This window comes from Pleurodeles waltl, chromosome 7 (assembly GCF_031143425.1).
Source record: "Pleurodeles waltl isolate 20211129_DDA chromosome 7, aPleWal1.hap1.20221129, whole genome shotgun sequence".
NCBI lineage: Eukaryota > Metazoa > Chordata > Amphibia > Caudata > Salamandridae > Pleurodeles > Pleurodeles waltl.
In genome coordinates, this window is record NC_090446.1 from 487,898,080 (window position 1) to 487,922,031 (window position 23,952).

A 23,952-nucleotide genomic window follows, 5' to 3' on the forward strand; every position below is an offset into this window, starting at 1 on the left:
GCCCATTACTCCCAGGGCACATTCAACAAGGAAAAAAGGTGCTTCAATGGCCTTTTTAGGAAACATCCCAATGCATGAAATATGTAAGGCAGCCACATGGTCTACGCCTCACACATTCACCAAACACTACTGTATAGATGTGCTATCCGCACAACAAGCTACAGTAGGTCAAGCTGTATTAAGAACTCTATTTCAGACAACTTCTACTCCTACAGGCTAAACCACCGCTTATGGGGAAATAACTGCTTACTAGTCTATGCAGAACATGTGTATCTACAGCGACAGATGCCATCGAACTGAAACTGTCACTTACCCAGTGTACATCTGTTCGTGGCATCAGTCGCTGAGATTCACATGTGCCCACCCACCTCCCCGGAAGCCTGTAGCAGTTCAGAAGTTACCTTCAATTTTGTACATTTGTATATATATTATTTAAACCTTTAATAGGTACATACTTACACATTTCATTGCGCGGGCACTATTACTATAGTACAACTCCTACCTCACCCTCTGCGGGGAAAACAATCGAAGATGGAGTCGACGCCCATGCGCAATGAGGACAGAAGGAGGAGTCACTCGGTCCCGTGACACGAAAACACTTCTTCGAAGAAAAACAACTTGTAACACTCCGACCCAACACCAGATGGCGAGCTAATGCAGAACATGTGAATCTCAGCGACTGATGCCACGAACAGATGTACACTGGGTAAGTGACATTTTCATTTCTTAGTTTATTTTAAGAACCACAGGTTCAAGATTTACAAGTAATACTTCAAATGAAAGGTATTTCACTCAGGTATTCTAGGAACTCTGAATAATCACAATAGCACGTACAGTTTTGACAAAAATGGCAATAAGCTATTTTAAAAGTGGACACTGGGGGAGGTAAGTATTTGTTAAGTTCACAGGTAAGAAACACTTACAGGGTTCAAAGTAGGGTCCGAGGTAGCCCACCGTTGGGGGTTCAAGCCAACCCCAAAGTTACCACACCAGCAGCTCAGGGCTGGTCAGGTGCAGAGGTCAAAGTGGTGCCCAAAACACACAGGCTTCAATGGAAATGGGGGTGCCCTGGTTCCAGTCTGCCAGCAGGTAAGTGCCCGCGTCTTCGGAGGGCAGACCAGGGGTGTTTTGTAGGGCACCGGGGGGGACACAAGGAGGCACAGAAAGTACACCCTCAGCGGCACGGGGCGGCCGGGTGCAGAGTGTAAACGGGCATCGGGTTTCCTATAGGAATCAATGGAGAGACCCAGGGGTCTCTTCAACAATGCAGGCAGGCACGGGGGGCTCCTCTGAGTAGCCACCACCTGGGCTAGGCAGAGGGTCGCCTGGGGGTCGCTCCTGCACTGGAGTTCTGTTCCTTCAGGTCCATGCGTCTGGTTCCTTGAAGCAGGCAGTCGCGGTCAGGGGGAGCCTCTGGATTTCCTCTGCAGGCGTCGCTGTGGGGGCACAGGGGGTTCAACTCTGGCTAATCACGGGCTCAACTCTGGCTACTCACGGGCTCGCAGTCGCCGGGGAGTCCTCCCTGTAGTGTTAGTTTTCTGCAGGTCGAGCCGGGGGCTTCGGCTGCAGAGTGGAAAGTCTCATGCTTCTGGCGAGAAACGTGTGGTTTTTAAAAGTTGCTTCTTTGTTGCAGAAAGTTGCAGTTTCTTGAACAGGGCCGCTTTACTCGGGAGCTTCTTGGTCACCTCACCATGACTGCCTAAATCAACTCAGTCACTGCCTTCTGCTGCCACGCCCTTAAGATGCTGACTATCTTGAAGTGACTCTTCGCTAGCACACGCACAGGTCACTCAAACCTTCACCACAAGCAACCTGTTGTATTCTGTTTTCAGGATCATGAAGATTCTTCTTTCTTTTTTCTTTTTTTAAACTTTGTTTATTGGTATTTCTCTTTAAGTAATTACAATCATCATAATGTTGTTCCCTTCCATGTATAGCGTCAATTCTGCCAGGTAGATTACAATCAGCGTACATGCAAAAACATATCTGTGATATGGCTATGCCGGATATAATTTAAACAGCAGAGATATATAACACGTCAGGGTATGTTTGTTCAGTCCTACAACCTTCGGCCAACTTTAAGCTAACATTCTGCTCTATCGTCCTATGTGTTAGCTTCTAAACTGTTAACTCAACTAGTATGAACATTGAAAGAGCGCGCTGTAGGGGTAGCTCTCTGCTCTAGTGTGAGTGGGGCATACACCCGCGACAAGTTTGTTCACCCAGGGGGTCCGTATAAGAACCTTAGTCACAGTCCTCCCCTCAGTCCAGTGTGTCAATGGGGCCCGCTCTGGTGGAATGCCTGCTCCCACCCTAGTTTGGCTACTCTGGCTTGACATATGTGGTGCAGGTGTGGTGGGTCCCGACCTCCCTCCTCGTATGTCCGTTCCTCCAGCCCACTCCGTGTTCATGAAGATTCTTCTTCATTGCAAGGATGTTGGTTACCATGCGTCTATTGTCTGATTTTAATTGAATTAGTAGAAACTCTTTCAGATCTCATCAGAATGTGAATAGTGCAAATGATGTCGATCTAAGCTTGTATTGCATGCCTTGCTCCAAGATTTCGCTGTGTAAAGGCTTTTGATACTTAACTGCTTTGAGTTTAATGGGTGGTGGTGTAGTTGTCTGTTGAAGGAAGCTGGCTTTCTATACAGTGTACAAGAATGTGATACACACTACAGAGAGTCCATGTACCCTTTACTAGTATACAGGGGCTTGCTTAAATAATCCCAAGGTGCTGTATTTATGGTAGTGTGGTTCAGCAGACTTTGGCTTATCAAAGGGCAGTGCTAGGTATTTGTTGTACACACAGATTCAATAGAAGAGGCACACAGTGAATAAGGAAATCCAAAACCTATTTGTAAAAATAACTCACATTTCTATATCAATATAGACACCAAGATCTTTGAAATCAGGTAAGTACTTTGGATGTTAGCAATATTCAGAAACAGAATAAATACATCTGTCAGATTTAAGGCAGAAGCCTTGAATGCAGTTATGTTATCCTGTGGAAGAAACACACTGCTTAGAGACATTTTTAAACGACTTACAGGACTGTTCTTCTGAATTTTAAGTAAGTATGGTTCAAGGTCCAAAAAGTACCAACAGTTCAAGTTTACCTGCCCTAGTGTGTCCGCTTGCAGAAGTGCTTTCAGTGATGGTAGCCTCGAATGCTACACACTAAAGTCAATGGGGAAATGAATCAGTAAGAAAAGGCTGCAAATGTGGACTTGAGGACTAGTCCGGCAGAACCCAAAACGAGGGCCCTGCCCTTGGGGAGCCCAGGACCACAGAGATACTGTCTGTTTCAATGGAGCTGGGCTGGGAAGGTCGGGTGCATTGGTGTTTTTTCCAACAGGTCGACGAGTTTGAGGCTCTCGCAGTTTTTGGTGCACCCCCAGAAGAAGCAAAAAGAAACACAGCAAGTTGACTTCTGGCATGGAGCTGGCCTCTCTTGAAGACCCCTGATATGCAGGTAAGTTTTGACATTGGTGTTCCAATGGAATGAACACATACAAGACTTGGTGATTGCAACAGGCTCCAGTACCCCAGGTATTGGTACAGGGAGCCTCTTGTGCATCAGCGTCTCGAAGAGTGGGTGGATCGACGGGGCTGACCTCCTGAACACTCAGTGACCTCCTCCTGGGCTGCTGCTGCTGCGTCGGTGTACCTGGTGGTCAGCAGGACATTGAACTAGGCTGTGCGGTTGGTGGCTGCAGGAAAGTGGCTCCTCCACTTCAAGGGAGATGCTGGCTGATTGACGAAGTGTTCTCAGCCCTCCAAGGCTCTGGGAGAATGCACAGCTGCAGGACAAGTCAGATCTTTCCAGTTATGGGGCAGGAGCAGGCAGGCAAGGTTTGGCGCCAAGTCCACAGCAAGTTCTCGGGTCTTTGGCTCTTGTTCGTCCTTGTAGTCAAGCGAATCTGAGTTCCTGGTGTAAGGGGAGAGAAAGGTAGTAGCCAATGGGCTACCAACCCTTGTCCATGTCAGAGTTCCTAATTCCACCAGAAACAAGATAGGGGAACCTGTCTTTCGTGGGGCATTTAGGAAGCTGGCTTTTTAATTAGAATATCAAAATGAGATATACTGTACAAAGAGTCCAGGGGCTTGCTCCTTCAGTTTCACAGTGCTTCTTAGAGGGTAGTGTGGTGAAGGAGCCTTAGGCTTATCAGAGAGGAGTGTTAGACATTTACCATAGGAACACAGTAAATGAGACACATGACTCAAGAAGGAGATTCACACCAATTTAGAAAATAGGAAGTATTTCTATATATATTTTTAGGCACCAGAATCGGTACGATCAGGTAAGTACGTTTTGCAGAAGAAATTCTTAGTTTTGAAAAGTTGACAAGTGCAATTGTCTGGAGTTGCAATGTTACCTTATGGAGGAAAAACAAGTACAGCAAAGAGCTATTGTGCAGTGACTTGCAGGAGCAATCTTCCAGACTTAAGGTGAGTATTGGGATGGGTCCTAGGCCACATCAACAAGTCACCACTGGCTGCACTGGGGCAGCCGGGTGCAGATGTATAGTTCAGCGTTGAGTGCCCTGGTGAAGTCAGGGATCGTTCCTGTCAGAAAGGCACCGCAGGCAGAGACTGTGGGACCAGCTGGGGTGAGCCAACAAGAGGCCCCAAACCTTGAGCTGCTTGGGACATGGGAACACCTTTGTCCTCTTCTCCTGGGTCCAGGATGGCAGGGGCAGGGGTGTTTTTAGGCGTCAGGTATTTGTCGCCGGAGTGGTCATGGTAGAGGGGGCTTGCAGATAGAGGCTGCAGATGTAGAATGGGGGTCCTGTCTGACCAAGCCAACAAGTGGACTCTGGTCTCACAAAGCACGGAGATGTGGGGACACCTTGGTTCTCTTCTCCTTGGTTCAGGGCGGATGGGTGCAGATGTGTCCTGAGGCGTTGGGTCTTTATCTCCAGGTCACTCGCAGTAAAGGGGGGCCTGCACAAAGAGGCTGCGGGCATCTGTGTGAAGGTCGCAGTGGGGAAACCCATGATAGCCTTTGTCTCTGTAGCAGCTGGGGACCATGCTTGCACAGTTGGCTCAGTTCAACTCAGGCTAGGGGACACAGGTGCATTGGTGCTGTTCGGCATCTGGTTTCGGTGGTCCGGGGTCCTCTTCAGGGTTTCTTGGGTGCCTGCAAGGATGCAGGGGAGCAAATTCCCTCTCAACTGGAGTTCCTTATTCTGGGGTGCAGGCTGGCAGTCTTCCCAGGATTTGGAAGTTTCAACAGCTGTAGGACAAAGCATCTTTCTTGCAGTTTTCAAAGTCAGCAGGCAGGCATTCGGGATGGCGCTGAGCCAGTCACTGATATTCAATTCCTACCTTTTGCGTCTCTGGAGTGTCCTTCAGGTCAGTTGGATCAAATTTCTGGGTGCCAGGGGCTCACCTAAATACTGCATTTAGGGGTGTTTTGGGTGAGTGTAGGGCAGTAGCCAATTGGCTACTCACCCTTGGGGTCACTACCGTCTCCCCCCATATGAAAATTTCCTGTGGGAAGTGGGCATAACCCTCTTCCAGAGGTCATAATTCTGCCCACACTAAGGTGGCAGAATTCTAAATGTTGTATCCATATCAGCAGCTTACCTTAGGGGTGGCACTGATCTGACTACTAATTTTCCCACCTGTATAGGTGCCAAATGGGTCCTGGAGAAGGAGGGGGGTCAGCATCTCCCTTCTGAGGGACGCTACATCTGCATACCAGGGGCGGTGGGCTTTTTTTGAAGCCTCCTGCCTTAGAATGCAGTATCACAGGTCATTCTCTTGGGAGGGGTGTGTTTACACCCCTGCTAGAGCAGGCTTTGTTCCTCTCTGCCCAAGAGCAAAGGGGGGTCAGAAACCTGCCTATTGGTGGCAGGCTGGTTAAAACTAATCAACCAGCACACGGCTGGAAGGTAGGTTTTCAGGTTGCACCTCTAATGTGCCTTCTGGGTACATGTATTTATAAATCTGTTACTGGCATCAGTGAGGGTATATTAATACGAGATGTTTGATACCAAACATCCCTACTTTCAGTGAAGCCATCATGTAGCTGGGAAACTCGTATTGACCAGTGTCCTGCACATGTACTTCCCTGTTCATTCATTGTGTCTAAGAATCGACAAAAACTTAGCAGGGGCATGTAATATAATGCACCCTGCCTTAGGGCTGTAATGCCTGCTGTAGGGGTAACTTACATATATTGCATGCATTGTTCGGGGACATAGCACACGGGCATGGTGGCATGTCATGTTTTCACTTTTAGCTGCACCAAGACACACAGCACGTAATGGCAGTCTACCTGTGCTACGTTAGGGCTCCCTGATGGTGGCACAATACATGCTGCATACATGCTTCAGCCCTTGGGGACCCTCTTTGATAACCGTGTCCTAGGTACCAGGGATTTCATTTACTAGGGACTTACAGGGGTTCCAAAGGTATTGCCAATTTGGAGAACAATTGCACAGTTTTCGGTAAAAAGGTCTGCCACTGGTTAGCAGGACGCCAGTGCACATTTAGACAAAATTGCATCAAGTACCAGGCAAAAAATGGGGGTGACCATGTAAAAAAGGAGCACTTTCCTGCAGAGCACATCAGGTAGCTCACCTTAAGTGTAACTAGTCTGGAGGTGCAACACGCCTAATGCATAGCTAATTTCCCATCTTTTATGGTGCCAAATGGGCCTCACTATACCACAGGGGCTGGCGTTCTCTAGTTCTGGAGGAAGCTGGGGTCACATATCAAGTGCGGCAGAAGTTTGAAGCCTCTTGACTTGGTATGCAGATTTACTAGCCATCCTGCTAGAGGAGGTGATTACAACTTGTCCGGAGCAGGTATTGTTTCCTGACCTCAGAGAGTGCTGGCTCTCACCTACAAGGGAGTCAGAAACTAGTCTGTGGTGGCAGGCCAAGTGATACCAGTCAGCCAGCAAACTAGAAGAATGGTAGGTTTCCAGGAGGGCACCTTTAAGCTGATCTTTGTGTGCATGTTGTCATAAATCTGGTACTGGCATCAGGACAGATTGATTAAGACAAAGTTTGATACCAAACGCCATAGGTTTCAGTAAAGCCATCCTATAGCTTGGGAACTGGTAATGACCTATGCCCAGTACATATACTAAAGATGGCTTCCCTTTTCACTTGTACCATCTCGCAATTGAACTAGTCAGCACAGGGGTATATTTGCTCATGCACATATGCCCTCACATGTAATATGCAGTGTCTTGGGCATGGCACACAGGGAATGTGGCATGTTGTGTTTTCACACCTGGCTTGCACCATGTCACGCAGCCTGCGATGGCAGCCTGCATGCAGTTTGCATGGGGGCCGCTTAGTGTGGCATACTACATCCTGCAGCTCTTAGGGACCCTCTTTAGTACCCATGCCCTAGGTACCAGGAATACTATTTACTAGTGACTTACAGGAGTACTAAAGTATGTGCCAATTGTAACACAATTAGACCATTTTACCTTGTTTGTAGGGAAAGAGTACTGGCACTCAGGCTTAGTTAGGAGGGACACAGTGCACATCAGTTGAAAAACATCAGCACCAGTGGCAAAATGTGAGGGTGACTATGACAAAAAGGGCCACTTTCCTATGCTTGTTTACACATGGGTGACTTTGAGAGGATTTAGCTTCTCTGAGAGAGAGCCATTATAATATAGCTATAGTGGTGTAGATGATACAGTAAAATTCAAAGCAGTGATGAGCTTGCAGTTATAAAATAGTTTACTTATTTTATGTTATCGAAACACTAAAACAGTGGTGATAATTAGATGTGAGAAAGGTATCTTTCATATAAAAAGTGAAATATATTTACTAGATTTAGCAGACTCGCCTCAAAACAGTTATTCAGAAAGACATGCTGCTAAAGAACTATGGCACCTTTTGATGATGGGAGGAGTGAAAGCCAAAGTGTTTACTTTTATTTATTGTAGCAGTTACGTTTTATCAAAAGGAGCGTCAGAAACGTACAGACCCCCTTCGGGCGCTTCACTCTCTGTGACTAGATTCCTCTAAGTAAAAGAGACTTGTTGCCGCTTAACATTACAGCAAGTGCCACCAGCAGAACAATTTTCATTTTAACTCAAGTCAGTACTTGACAAGGGAAATGACGTCAAATCCTCTTTAAAAAAAAAAACAAAAAAAGTAACTGAATGGTCACACACCACTTGTTTCTGTGTACGAAGACTTGAGAAGCAGTACTCTATTGCACTTTCAGGAATCCCCGGGCTGTGGCAAATCTTTTGAAAAAGTTAATTTGTTACAAATTGCAAATGAGACTTCCCTTCCTGGAGACACATTGATTTGTGGCCTGTCCTTTCCATATGATTTTCAAGAATCGAACATAACATCATGTTTCCTATTTTCTTTTTCCCCCCTCCCTGACCGTACAAAAGGTCTTCGAGGAGCATAAGCATTGTACAAATGAGTAAAAGAACATAATCTTTTGTTCCCCTCATTTACCTTCCGATAGACTCCTTTTTCGTGTCACTCTTCTAAATCTGACCTTGTACATTACATCACTTATCTTTCTTATGCTGATTGAGTTGCATGTGCACTGTTCAAGAAACTAATGTAGGAAGTTGGCTCTGTATGCACTATTTCAAAGTAAGGAATAGTATGCACAGTCCAAGGGTTCTCCTTAGAGGTAAGATAGTGGCAAAAAGAGATAATTGTAATGCTCTATTTTGTGGTAGTGTGGTCGAGCAGTAGGCTTATCAGAGGAGTAGTGTTAAGCATTTATTGTACACACACAGGCAATAAATGAGGAACACACAATCAGAGACAATTCCAGGCCAATAGGTTTTTGTATAGAAAAATATATTTCCTTAGTTTATTTTAAGAACCACAGGTTCAAGATTTACAAGTAATACTTCAAATGAAAGGTGTTTCAGGTAGGTACTTTAGGAACTTTGAATTAGCAAATTAGCATATACAGTTTTCACATAAATACATATAGCTATTTTAAAACTAGACAGTGCAATTTTCAACAGTTCCTGGGGGAGGTAAGTGTTTGTTAGTTTTTGCAGGTAAGTAAACCACCTACAAGGTTCAAGTTTGGGTCCAAGGTAGCCTACTGTTGGGGGTTCAGGGCAACCCCAAAGTTACCACACCAGCAGCTCAGGGCCGGTCAGGTGCAGAGGTCAGAGTGGTGCCCAAAACGCATAGGCTTCAATGGAGAAGGGGGTGCCCCGGTTCCAGTCTGCCAGCAGGTAAGTACCCGCGTCTTCGGAGGGCAGACCAGGGGGGTTTTGTAGGGCACCGGGGGGGGGGGGGGGCGGGACACAAGTCTACACAGAAAAGTACACTCTCAGTGGCACGGGGCGGCCGGGTGCAGTGTGCAAACAAGCGTCGGGTTCGCAATAGGAATCAATGGGAGACCAAGTGGTCTCTTCAGCGATGCAAGGGGGGGGGGGGGGCTCCTCGGGGTAGCCACCACCTGGGCAAGGGAGAGGGCCACCTGTGGGTCGCTCCTGCACTGGAAGTCGGATCCTTTAGGTCCTGGGGGCTGCAAGTGCAGTCTCTTTACCAAGCGTCGGGTCTTTGGAGCAGGTGGTTGGGGGAGCCTCGGGATTCCCTCTGCAGGCGTCGCTGTGGGGGCTCAAGGGGGTCAACTCTGGCCACTCACGGTCTCGTAGTCACCGTGGAGTGCTCACTGTGGTGTTTGTTCTCCACAAGTCGAGCCGGGGGCGTCGGGTGCAGAGTGCAAAGTCTCACGCTTCCGGCCGGAAACATGTGTTGTTTCAAAGTTGCTTCTTTGTTGCAAAGTTGCAGTCTTTGTGGAGCAGAGTCGCTGTCCTCTGGAGTTCTTGGTCCTTCTAGATGCAGGGTAGTCCTCTGAGGCTTCAGAGGTTGCTGGACCCTGTGGAACGCGTCGCTGGAGCAGTGTCTTTAGAAGTGGGGAGACAGGCCGGTAGAGCTGGGGCCAAAGCAGTTGGTGTCTCCGTCTTCTTGGCAGGTTTTTCAGCTCAGCAGTCCTTCTTCGTCTTAGATTGCAGGAATCTATCTTGCTGTGTTCTGGGAGCCCCTAAATACTCGATTTAGGGGTGTGTTTAGGTCTGGGGGGTTATTGCCAATGGCTACTAGCCCTGAGGGTAGCAACACCCTCTTTGTGCCTCCTCCCTGAGGGGAGGGGGGCACATCCCTAATCCTATTGGGGGAATCCTCCATCCGCAAGATGGAGGATTTCTAAAAGTCAGAGTCACCTCAGCTCAGGACACCTTAGGGGCTGTCCTGACTGGCCAGTGACTCCTCCTTGTTTTTCTCATTATCTCCCCTGGAATTGCCGCCAAAAGTGGGGATTGTGTCCAAGGGGCGGGCATCTCCACTAGCTGGAGTGCCCTGGGGCATTGTAACACGAAGCCTGAACCTTTGAGGCTCACTGCTAGGTGGCAGGGGGAGGTGTGAAGCACCTCCACCCAGAGCAGGCTTTTGTTTCTGTCCTCAGAGAGCACAAAGGCCCTCACCACATGGGGTCAGAAACTTGTCTCTCAGCAGCAGGCTGGCACAGACCAGTCAGTCCTGCACTGAACAATTGGGTAAAATACAGGGGGCATCTCTAAGATGCCCTCTGTGTGCACTTTTTAATAAATCCAACACTGGCAGCAGTGTGGGTTTATTATTCTGAGACGTTTGATACCGAAATTCCCAGTATTCAGTGTAGCCATTATGGAGCTGTGGAGTTCGTTTTTGACAGACTCCCAGACCATATACTCTTATGGCTACCCTGCACTTACAATGTCTAAGGTTTTGCTTAGACACTGTAGGGGCATAGTGCTCATGCACCTATGCCCTCACCTGTGGTATAGTGCACCCTGCCTTAGGGCTGTGAGGCCTGCTAGAGGGGTGACTTACCAATGCACAGGCAGTGTGAGGTTGGCATGGCACTCTGAGGGGAGTGCCATATCGACTTAGTCATTTTCTCCCCACCAGCACACACAAGCTGGCAAGCAGTGTGTCTGTGCTGAGTGAGGGATCCCTAGGGTGGCATAAGACATGCTGCAGCCCTTAGAGACCTTCCCTGGCATCAGGGCCCTTGGTGCCAGGGGTACCAGTTACAAGGGACTTACCTGGGTGCCAGGGTTGTGCCAATTGTGGAGACAATGGTACATTTTAGGTGAAAGAACACTGGTGCTGGGGCCTGGTTAGCAGGGTCCCATCACACTTCTCAGTCAAGTCAGCATCGGTATCAGGCAAAAAGTGGGGGGTAACTGCAACAGGGAGCCATTTCTTTACAACTAACATATCATGTTCTACATTTCCTTTCCCCGCTCTGCACTGCAAAGTGACCTAAGTGCAACATAGGTGTTTTTCACGTAATCAATATGGCCTGTCTATATATACTTCTCGTACTGTGTGAATGAGAGCCTTAAATTCCCATTGTACTACTCTTTGGCCTTTTTTTAATTAGCTATTCTGTTTCTTAACCCTTGCCCGCTATCAGATTTTCCTCTCACTCTCACTCTGTTTTGCTTTCTTTTTTGTTTCTCGGCTTCTATTGCTAATCATAACCTACCTTCCAAATGTCCAATCCTTGAAAAGTTTACGGAAAGAGGACCATAGCATATTAGACTGGGGGACTGACGTTCTTTTCTTTTCTATTCTTTCACCAGATCTGTGATTTTGGCTTGGCTAGAGTGGAGGAGCCAGATGAGTCTCAGCATATGACACAGGAGGTGGTTACGCAGTACTACCGTGCTCCTGAGATCTTGATGGGCAGCCGCCACTACACCAGCTCCATCGATATATGGTCTGTTGGATGCATCTTCGCTGAGCTGCTGGGCCGGCGCATCCTCTTCCAAGCTCAGAGCCCCATTCAGCAGGTAAGCCCCAGCCAGGGATGATAGTGGATATGCTGAAAGCTCAATGTTGAGTTCAACATGTGTCCCATGTGATCAAAGGAGATATATTGTTAGGCCTGAAGAGAAAGTCCTTTGTCTTTCCATTGTACTCTTTTCATGGAAGCCAAATCTCAAGCACCTAGAGGCTGTAGAGCTAAGTGTACTGTAGCTGAAAAGGTAGGTTTACTCACTGTTTGTATTCATTGTACACAGTGCTGTGCCACCACTATTAATTTAGCTTGGTTTATTTTCAACATCTTACAAGTATTATCAAATAAATGGGATCATCTAACACCTGTCTATTTGTGACATAAAAAAAATTAATAAGTGTATTATAGTTCAACTTTGTATTCTTGATGCATATTGGGTCTAATGCAAAAAATAGCAGTTCTCCAGAAGGTGATTGTGATCTTCTTTACTAATCTTAAACACTGAATAACTCCGCCCACATGGGGAACATTGGAGCACATTTTACCTTGGAAAAACTCTTTACAATGCTCATAAAGTTACTTAACCTTTTACACAAAGTACCCTTTATCGCTTTCATAATTAAAATCAACAACAATGTACAGTCTTCTCTGATGGAACCAGCAAAACATGAGCAGTGTTTTCTAGCAAGATCTGATGTACTTCAGAAGACCCTCTAGGTATAACCCTTGCCTTCTCAGATTCCCTACTATTGGTGAGAAAAGTGCCCACATTGTAATAACTTGGTTACCCTCTTTGAGAATACTGGAACCTTTGAACATGGACTCCAATGATATACAAATGTACCCAGCACAGAAACTAGTCCTTAACCATTAATGTTCCTTTTGAGCAGTTGGTGCAGATGATATAAACTACGTAAAATAATTTTATGTGTATGTAGGAAATCACCCTTTTTTCCTTGTTCACCCTTAATTTTTTCCTTTCGTTGAACCCTGGATTTTTGCATATTTTAGACCTCTGCACTTTAACTCTGCTCACCAGTGGTAAAGTGATTCTGCTGCTCTTTAAACATGATTGAATTGGCATATTTCTCAGTATATTTAACATGCCTACAAGTACCTAATATATGGTCCAAAATGTACCCATGACCTGTAAACTAAGTCTCACTAGAGGACTGCAGCACTTTTTGTGCAGTCCACTACAATGACATTGTAAAACATGGCTCCAGACCCAACAATGGAGCCTGATAGTGCAGTTTAAACACTTTTAGTCCACATGACAGGGTGCTTGGTAGTTCAAAGTAGGACATATAGAAATGTAGTGTTAAAATGTCCGTACCGTGACAATCTATTTTTCATTGGCCTGTGGTCCTGTGTAGAAAAAGAGTACATATTAAAATCCTAATACTGTGTCTCAGTAATGGTTTTAGCTAAAAATAATGAAACAACTATTTTAATAGTTATTAAAATCTAATTGTATATTGATCATGTTCAGCCTTAAATTGCTCCTAGATCTTGCTTTACTGTGACCATTGGACACTCATTGGCATTTTGTGCTTCTTTGTACTATTCCTACTTAAAACTTTAAAAGTTCATTCCTCCAGTTCCCCTTACTGGTTTACCATCATTATGGTGTCATGTTTATTAAATGTAACTTAATGTTCGGTGGCATGTGTAGCTGCAGATACACATGTTGTGCATAGTCCGCCGTCTGGTGTTGGGTCGGAGTGTTACAAGTTGTTTTTCTTCGAAGAAGTCTTTTCGAGTCACGAGACCGAGGGACTCCTCCTCCTTTGTTCCATTGCGCATGGGCGTCGACTCCATGTTAGATTGTTTTTTTTTCCGCCATCGGGTTCGGACGTGTTCCTTTTCGCTCCTGGTTTCGGGACGGAAAGATAGTCATAACTTCGGAAAACTACGTCGGTATTGTTTCGTTCGGTATCGGGTTAGAATAGAATCGACACCGAATCGTGAAGAGCTCCGGTAGCCCTTCGGGGTAATTTCGATCCCCCGTCGGGGCCTGGTCGGCCCGACCGCGTGTAAGATCGACACTGATGGAACGGACCCCGTTCCGATTCTGTCCTAAATGCCACAATAAATTTCCATATACAGACCAACATTTGGTCTGTAACTTGTGCCTGTCGCCCGAGCACAAGGAAGAGACGTGTGAGGCCTGTCGTGCGTTTCGGTCCCGAAAAACGCTCCGTGACCGGCGAGCCAGAAGATTACAGATGTCGGCCACGCCGACAGGACAACGAGGGTTCGAGGAACAAGGAGAAGAAGAGGAAGCCTTCTCCATTCATGAATCGGACTCGGACGGATTCGACGTCGAAGAAACCGTGAGTAAGACGTCGAAGCAAGCACCACACAAGAAAACAAACAAGGCCCAGGGGATGCCACTGCCAACAGGCCATGGCTCTCAACCCTTAAAGTAGGTGACCGACCATCGGCACCGAAAAAGGCCGAACCGGTGCCGAGATCGTCCGACTCGGGTCGAGACACAGGCACGCAGCAATCTCGGGACCGAGACACTGCTGCCGAAAAAGATCGACTCCGAGACAGCGGAACCGAAGCTGCTCGACGCAGAGACAGCGGCACCGAGGAGGATCGACGCCGAGAAGGCTCGACTCCGAAAAAGAGGAAATTCTCCTCGGAGCCGAAAACAAGCAAAGACACAGTTTCGGTGCCAAAACGACCGGCAACCGAACCGACTGCCAGCTCGTATTCAGAGGAACAATCACTGTCCTCTCAAATGCGCAAGCACAGATTTGAGGAAGAGTTGCAGACCACTGATGTGGACCACACACAAAAGAGGATCTTCATACAAAGTGGGACAGGGAAAATCAGCACCCTTCCCCCAATCAGGAGAAAAAGGAGACTCGAGTTCCAAACACAGGAACAAACACCACAAACAAAAGTGGTTAAAAAGGTAACCCCGCCACCCTCTCCTCCACCTGTAACTCATGTATCACCGGCACAGACTCCGTCACATTCACCGGCTCATACCACCATGAGCCAAGATGACCAAGACGCTTGGGACCTATACGACGCCCCAGTATCAGACAATAGTCCTGAGTCGTACCCTACCAAGCCCTCACCACCTGAGGACAGCACAGCGTATGCACAGGTGGTAGCTAGGGCAGCAGAGTTCCATAACGTGTCGTTACACGCAGAACCTGTCGAGGATGACTTCCTTTTCAACACCCTCTCTTCCACCCATAGCACCTACCAAAGCCTGCCTATGCTTCCAGGAATGCTAAGGCACGCAAAGCAGATCTTCAAAGAACCTGTCAAGAGTAGAGCGATAACTGCAAGGGTGGAGAAAAAATATAAAGCACCGCCCACGGACCCTACTTTTATCACCTCACAGCTGCCACCAGATTCAGTCGTGGTAGGGGCAGCTCGCAAGAGAGCCAACTCGCACACATCAGGCGAGGCACCACCTCCGGATAAGGAGAGCCGCAAGTTCGACGCGGCTGGGAAAAGGGTCGCAGTACAAGCTGCAAACCAGTGGCGCATCGCCAACTCTCAGGCGCTCCTAGCGCGATATGATAGAGCCCATTGGGACGAGATGCAGCATCTCATCGAGCATCTACCCAAGGAATTTCAGAAACGGGCAAAACAAGTGGTTGAGGAGGGACAAAACATCTCCAATAACCAAATACGCTCCTCTATGGACGCAGCGGACACAGCTGCAAGAACAATAAATACCGCAGTAACCATAAGAAGGCACGCATGGTTGCGCACATCTGGCTTTAAACCGGAAGTACAGCAAGCGGTGCTCAATATGCCGTTCAATGAACAACAATTGTTTGGACCCGAAGTCGACACGGCAATTGAGAAATTTAAAAAGGACACTGACACAGCCAAGGCCATGGGCGCACTCTATTCCCCGCAGGGCAGAGGCACTTTCGGCACCTTCTGCAAAACAACCTTCAGAGGGGGGTTTCGGGGTCAAGCCACACAAGCCAGCACTTCACAATCTACACCGTCTACCTACCAGGGACAGTACCAAAGGGGAGGCTTTCGGGGCCAGTATAGAGGAGGACAATTCCCTAGAAACCGGGGAAAATTTCAAAGTCCAAAAAACCCTCCAACCAAACAGTGACTCACAAGTCACTCAACCCCTTCACACAACACCAGTGGGGGGAAGACTAAGTCAGTTTTACAAATCTTGGGAGGAGATAACAACAGACACTTGGGTCTTAGCAATTATCCGACATGGTTATTGCATAGAATTTCTCCAACTCCCTCCAGATGTCCCACCAAAAACACAGAATATGTCAAAACAACATCTAGACCTTCTAGAACTAGAAGTTCAAGCATTACTGCAAAAGGACGCAATAGAATTGGTACCATGTACACAAAAAAACCACGGGAGTTTACTCACTGTACTTTCTAATACCAAAAAAGGACAAAACACTGAGACCAATCCTAGATCTCAGAACACTAAACACCTACATCAAATCAGACCACTTTCACATGGTCACGCTACAAGACGTGTTACCACTGCTAAAGCAACAAGACTACATGACAACCTTAGATCTAAAGGATGCGTATTTCCACATACCGATACATCCCTCGCACAGGAAATACCTAAGGTTCGTATTCAAGGGAATACATTACCAATTCAAAGTGTTGCCGTTCGGTATCACAACCGCACCAAGAGTATTTACAAAATGCCTAGCAGTAGTAGCTCATATACACGTATTCCCGTACCTAGACGATTGGCTAATCAAGACCAACTCCCTCACAAAGTGTTCACACCACACAGATTATGTCATACAAACCCTCTACAAACTCGGTTTCTCCATCAACTATACAAAATCTCACATTCTGCCGTGCAAAACACAGCAATACTTAGGAGCGACAATCAACACAACAAAGGGAATAGCCACTCCAAGTCCACAAAGGGTTCAAAATTTTCACAAGGTTATACAAGCCATGTATCCAACACAAAAGATACAGGCAAAGACGGTATTAAAACTCCTAGGCATGATGTCCTCATGCATAGCCATTGTCCCAAACGCAAGACTGCACATGAGGCCCTTACAACAGTGCCTAGCATCACAGTGGTCACATGCACAGGGTCACCTTCTAGATCTGGTGTTGATAGACCGCCAAACATACATCTCGCTTCTATGGTGGAACAGTATAAATTTAAACAAAGGGCGGCCTTTCCAAGACCCAGTGCCACAATACGTGATGATAACAGATGCTTCCATGACAGGGTGGGGAGCACACCTCAATCAACACAGCATCCAAGGACAATGGGACGTACATCAAACAAAGCTGCATATAAATCACCTCGAATTGTTAGCAGTATTCCTAGCGTTGAAAGCATTTCAACCCATCATAACCCACAAATACATTCTTGTCAAAACAGACAACATGACAACAATGTATTATCTAAACAAACAGGGGGGAACACACTCGACACAGCTGTGCCTCCTGGCACAAAAGATATGGCAATGGGCAATTCACAACCACATTCGCCTAATAGCACAATTTATTCCAGGGATCCAAAATCAACTAGCAGACAATCTCTCTCGTGATCACCAACAGGTCCACGAATGGGAGATTCACCCCCAAATTCTAAACACTTACTTCAAAATCTGGGGGACACCTCAAATAGACCTATTTGCAACAAAGGAGAACGCAAAATGCCGAAACTTCGCATCCAGGTACCCACACAGGCAGTCTCAAGGCAATGCTCTATGGATGAACTGGTCAGGGATATTTGCGTACGCTTTTCCCCCTCTCCCTCTCCTTCCATATCTAGTAAACAAATTGAGTCAAAACAAACTCAAACTCATACTAATAGCACCAACATGGGCAAGACAACCTTGGTACACAACACTACTAGACCTGTCAGTAGTACCCCATGTCAGGTTGCCCAACAGACCAGATCTGTTAACACAACACAAACAACAGATCAGGCATCCAAACCCAGCATCGCTGAATCTAGCAATCTGGCTCCTGAGATCCTAGAATTCGGACATTTAAACCTCACCCAAGAATGTATGGAAGTCATAAAACAAGCTAGAAGACCATCCACTAGACACTGCTATGCAAGCAAATGGAAAAGATTTGTTTGCTACTGCCATAATAATCAAGTTCACCCATTACATGCATCTCCAAAGGATATAGTGGGATACTTGCTACATTTACAAAAATCTAATCTAGCCTTCTCTTCCATAAAGATACACCTCGCAGCAATATCTGCATACCTGCAAATTACCCATTCAACTTCACTATTTAGGATACCTGTCATTAAAGCGTTTATGGAAGGCCTGAAAAGAATTATACCACCAAGAACACCACCTGTTCCTTCATGGAACCTCAACATCGTCTTAACAAGACTCATGGGCCCACCTTTTGAACCCATGCACTCTTGCGAAATGCAATTCTTAACGTGGAAGGTTGCATTTCTCATTGCCATCACATCTCTAAGAAGAGTAAGTGAAATTCAGGCGTTTACTATACAAGAACCTTTTATTCAAATACACAAAAATAAGGTGGTCCTAAGAACCAATCCAAAATTTTTACCAAAAGTTATTTCACCGTTCCACTTAAATCAAACGGTAGAACTACCAGTGTTCTTCCCACAGCCAGACTCAGTAGCTGAAAGGGCACTACATACATTAGACATCAGAAGAGCACTAATGTACTACATTGACAGAACAAAAGAAATTAGAAAAACAAAACAACTGTTTATTGCATTTCAAAAACCTCATACAGGAAACCCAATATCAAAACATGGTATAGCCAGATGGATAGTTAAGTGCAATCCAAACCTGCTACCTTAAAGCAAGGAGAGAACTGCCCATTACACCAAGGGCACATTCAACCAGAAACAAAGGCGCTACCATGGCCTTCCTAGGAAACATTCCAATGAACGAGATATGTAAGGCAGCCACATGGTCTACGCCTCACACATTTACTAAGCACTACTGTGTAGACGTGCTATCCGCACAACAAGCCACAGTAGGTCAAGCCGTACTAAGAACTTTATTTCAGACTACTTCCACTCCTACAGGCTGAGCCACCGCTTTTGGGGAGATAACTGCTTACTAGTCTATGCACAACATGTGTATCTGCAGCTACACATGCCACCGAACTGAAAATGTCACTTACCCAGTGTACATCTGTTCGTGGCATTAGTCGCTGCAGATTCACATGTGCCCACCCGCCTCCCCGGGAGCCTGTAGCCGTTTGGAAGTTATCTTCAACATTTGTATATTTGTAAATATATTACTTAAACCTTATTTGGTACATACTTATTCATTCCATTGCATGGGCACTATTACTAACATACACAACTCCTACCTCACCCTCTGCGGGGAAAACAATCTAACATGGAGTCGACGCCCATGCGCAATGGAACAAAGGAGGAGTCGTCCCTCGGTCTCGTGACTCGAAAAGACTTCTTCGAAGAAAAACAACTTGTAACACTCCGACCCAACACCAGACGGCGGACTATGCACAACATGTGAATCTGCAGCGACTAATGCCACGAACAGATGTACACTGGGTAAGTGACATTTTCATTTTCTGATTCGGTTTGGTAGTTGTTATTGTGTTGCATTTTAACTTTTACTGTTTAGTTGCTTCACAAATACTTTACCAGTTGCACTAAGTAAAGCCTGTCTGTTCTGTGTCATAAATACCGGGGGGTAAACTCAGGTTAATTTAGTGACTTTAAGAGTTCACCCTGACAAGAGTTGTTTGATTATTCCTAGAGGTGAATAGTCATCACCCCAATTAGTAATCCCGTTTCTTATAGTATACCTACTGATAAAATAGAGGTTTCTTTGAATAGAATATTACAGTAGAGACAGTACTTCAGAGTTTGTATGTTTGGCTAAAATGGACACTGCAGTAGCTATGCCTTTGTGTTATACAATCAATCAATCATTCACAACATTTGTACAGCGCACTACGTACCCGTTAGGGTTTCAAGGCGCTGAAAAGGGGGGGGGGGGGGGTGCTGCTGCTACTGGTCGAAGAGCCAGGTCTTAAGAAGTCTCCTGAAGGTGAGAAGGTCCTGGGTCTGTCGCAGGGAGGTAGGGAGTGTGTTCCAGGTCTTGGCGGCGAGGTAGGAGAAGGATCTGCCACCGGAGGTCTTGCACTGGATGCGGGGGACGATGGCAAGGGCGAGGGGAGTTGGCGGGTGGGCGCGTAAAAGTTGAGTCTGTTGTTCAGGTAGGCTGGTCCGGTGTTGTAGAGTGCCTTGTGGGCGTGGGTGAGGAGTTTGAAGGTGATCCTCTTGTCCACGGGTAGCCAGTGGAGGTCTCTCAGGTGGTGGGTGATGTGGCAGCGGCGGGGTACGTCGAGGACCAGTCGGGCGGAGGCGTTTTGGATGCGTTGGAGGCGTCGGATGTCTTTTGCTGGGATGCCTGTTTAGAGTGCGTTGCCGTAGCCTAGTCTGCTGCTGATGAGGGCCTGGGTCACTGTTCTTCTGGTTTCCGACGGGATCCATTTGTAGATTCTGCGGAGCATGCGGAGTGTGTTGTAGCAGGAGGAGGAAACAGCGTTGACCTGCTTGGACATGGTGAGGGCGGAGTCGAGGACGAAGCCCAGGTTGCGTGCGTGGTTGGCTGGCATTGGCGGGGCTCCCAGCGCGGTGGCCCACCAGGAGTCGTCCCAGGCGGAGGGGGTATGTCCGAGGATGAGGACCTCCGTCTTGTCGGAGTTCAACTTCAGGCGGCTGTGTCTCATCCACTCGGCGATGGACTTCATTCCCTCGTGGAGGTTGGCTTTGGCGGTCTTTGGTGAGGGAGAGGATGAGCTGGGTGTCGTCGGAGTAAGAGAGAATGTTGTTGTTCTGACGGGCCAGTTGTGCGAGGGGGGCCATGTAGATGTTGAACAGCGTCGGACTCAGTGAGGAGCCTTGGGGTACGCCGCAGATGATGTTGGTGGCTTCGGAGCGGAAAGGAGGGAGGCAGACTCTGAGTTCTGCCGGAGAGGAATGAGGAGATCCAGTTGAGGGCTTTTTCTTGTATTCCGGCTTCGTGGAGGCGTGTTAATAGGGTGCGATGGCAGACCGTGTCGAAGGCTGCAGAAAGGTCCAGGAGGATGAGGGCTGATGTTTCGCCACTGTCCATTTGCTGTCTGATGTCATCTGTGGCTGCGAGGAGTGCTGTCTCGGTGCTGTGGTTGCGTCTGAAACCGGATTCGGAGGCATCCAGGATGGAGTTGTCCTCGAGGTGGTGCGTAAGCTGGGCGTTGACGATCTTCTCGGTGACCTTCGCCGGGAAAGGGAGCAGGGAAATCGGTCTGAAGTTTTTGAGGTTGTTGGGGTCTGCCTTGGGTTTTTTGAGGAGGGCGTGGATTTCGGCGTGCTTATACACAGCTTGAGGGACAAGACTTGAGCGTTGGCAACTCAAGCAGGAAGATCGTTTAGAGGTATTAGCATTGCAATTAATTTGAAACAAATCAAAATCTTAGCAGGACATTGTCTGACTTCTGTTGCACTCCCAAAAAACGGCACAAGTGGAAGGCTTTGTTAGCTCAAACTGTCACTGTTGTTTCAGACTACCAGCTGAGCTTTTTTCTGCACAGTGATCTGCTGGTGAGATTATGACAGTGGTTTACTTTTGGAGCTTAAAAAGCTAATGGGTTGGCTAAGGACCCTGTTTGGGTAATTTGTTACTCCAGTGTTGGAACTTTCATAGATTCACATGCTTGAGTCATTCCCTGAAGTTGAGATGGGAGCAACCGGTACCTTTAATTAAGTAGTATTAACATAGGCTTAAACCTAAAGGTCCTTAGGCCTCTCAGTTTAACACTCTATCAGAGACATTTTAAGAAAAAGGACCAAACTTTCAGGCCCACTAATCAGGCGACACCACCCTCTAGAACCTTCTTGAGAAGCTCAAGTTCCTCAGATTTTCTACCGCACGTCGTGCTAAGGAGTCTCCTCAGAGCTCTGCTCTTCTCATCTTTTGGAATACCTTTAGGGTTATACTCTTCAAAACTAATTTTGACTGATTGGGGATAAGACCTACACCATTTCTGACAAGGAAAAGAAAGGTTTGTTCAGATCCTGCAAGACCTGTGGGAAAAAGAGATTACACTCTGAAGACCCTCATCAGAACTGCATATACTGCCTTTACCCAGACCACTCTGTCAAAGAACGCAAGGCATGTTTCACTGCCTCTTCTAAAACCCTGATGGATGGAGAGGGCAGATTATTACTATGGCTGCAAAAACTTAAATCTAGAGACAACCCAGTCTCTGATTCCGACAGTGATGATTCTTCCACATCCTTCAGAAAATCATCTTAAAGACTTATACCTCCTCACTCAAGGTCTTCCTCAGAACAGCTAAGAAAGGCCTACAAACAGACCACCTCAGGGTCTTACAAAGGCCGCAGCCCTCCTTCATCACCTCACAAATTCTCCAGAACAGGGGAAAGAGGACATGTCAGCAGTTAAGAAAAGTAAAACAAAATCATCATCTGTGCCTCCTCCTTAGTCAGCTGAACCATTTAAAAGGCCTTTCTCTGCTCCTACTGTTGACAGACCTCTTGCCAAAACCCCACCGTCGACATCATCCTCATCAACAGCAGCGGCGAGGTCCATTCCACTGTCGACGAGGGTTTCTTGGTTATTACCGTCGACGGTCCCTCTGACGAAGTCAACTTCGACGACGAGTCATCCACTGTCGACGAGGACAAGGTCGGTGTCTGCATCATCGACGAAGACTATCACGTCGTCATAGTCTGACTGTAACCATGGTGTTCTCATTGCAATCTTCATCGACGTCCCCTTCGACTGTAGCTTCCACCACGAAACCGTCGACGGTTAAGATTACAGTGCGGACATAATCCACAACCACTCCTGTCACGCCGTAGATAATGGTGTCTACAGCTCCATCGATGAGCTCGTTGACGACCCCGTCTACGGGGGAAAAGTTGCGCAGAAGTTCAAAAGCAACAAGAATTACTCCGGAGCATACTTCTCCTAGTAAGATAACCCCTCTAATTCCAGTACATCTGTTGGAGGGTGATGACGAATCAGATGAGGGGGGTCGATTTGGAACAGCATAACAGCCCCTCACAATTGAATGTGAAATACCAGGACGACGATGAGGAATACGGCGAAGTTTGTGACCGACTGTACTACGCAGGTGATCAAACATATCAAGAGTATTTGGATATGCCAAGCTCTTTAATATCTGACCTCAGAGCAATGTTGGCTGACTACAGTAGGCGCTTTCCTGCTGCAGAACAGGTACAACCTCGCCCTCCTTCATCGCCTTTTTCTCAGGTAGCCACCCCGCGTTAGAGGCCAACCGCTCTACCACTGACGAATGTGGCCACACCAAATATGACCCTAACACATGAGACTGACATATCTGAAGGGGAGCAAGAGGAAGGTGAGCTTCTGGACAACCAGTCTGAGTGGGATGAGTATATTATTCCAGCTCTTCATTCTCCTTCACCTTCAAAAGTAGACACCTCCAGAGGACATCAGAAGATTCCACAATCTTATGGAAAGGACTGCTAAGCGTTTTGCACTTCCAATGCCATCCAAACAAACTGATTGCTTTCTATATGACTTTAAGGAATCATTTCAGAAGTCACTACTCTCCATGCCACTAGTCAGTTACATATGGGAGGAGGGTTTAAAGGTTATGCAAAACCCAGCTACAATCACAGCAGAACTTCCATGCCTCGATAAAAAGAACACAGCACCGGAAGATGCCCCAGCATGCGTGACTGGTCATCCTTACCCAGATTCGGTGGTAACGCAGGCAGCCCAGAGAAGATCAAAAAAATCCCTCTGCACCAATTTCCGTACCTCCCGACAAAGAGGGTAGACGATTAGACAATATTGGTAAAAGATTTTCCTCAATGCCTAGTCTCATTATAATAGTGGCTAACTCCCTGGCAGTGTGATATGATAGGCAATTATGGGCTGACATCGCCCGATATATCTTGATCAGTTGCCGGAGGACATTAGATCAGAGGCCAGAAAGACATTACACGAGGGAGAACGCACATCAGCGGATATAAAGATTGTGCAATGGACATAGCCACTACCGCGTTTCGTCAGCTTGCAGAGGCTGTCCTCAGAAGACAAGGTTGGCTGAAGGCCACATCAGTCCGTCCTGAAGTGCAGAATAAAATACTAGATCTTCCTTTTGATGGTCAAGCGGTGTTCGGCGAACGTATTGATGAGGCATTGCAGT

General features: G+C 47.0%; 1 protein-coding gene across 1 annotated transcript in view; it reads left to right on the top strand.

The window, feature by feature from the left end:
* LOC138304238 (serine/threonine-protein kinase NLK2-like) overlaps positions 1-23,952 on the top strand; it is a 543,367-nt gene that overhangs the window by 263,842 nt on the left and 255,573 nt on the right. Inside the window, exon 6 of the mRNA XM_069244130.1 lies at positions 11,600-11,809. Coding sequence (XP_069100231.1) covers positions 11,600-11,809 — 210 coding nt within the window. The remainder of the gene's footprint in view (positions 1-11,599; positions 11,810-23,952) is intronic.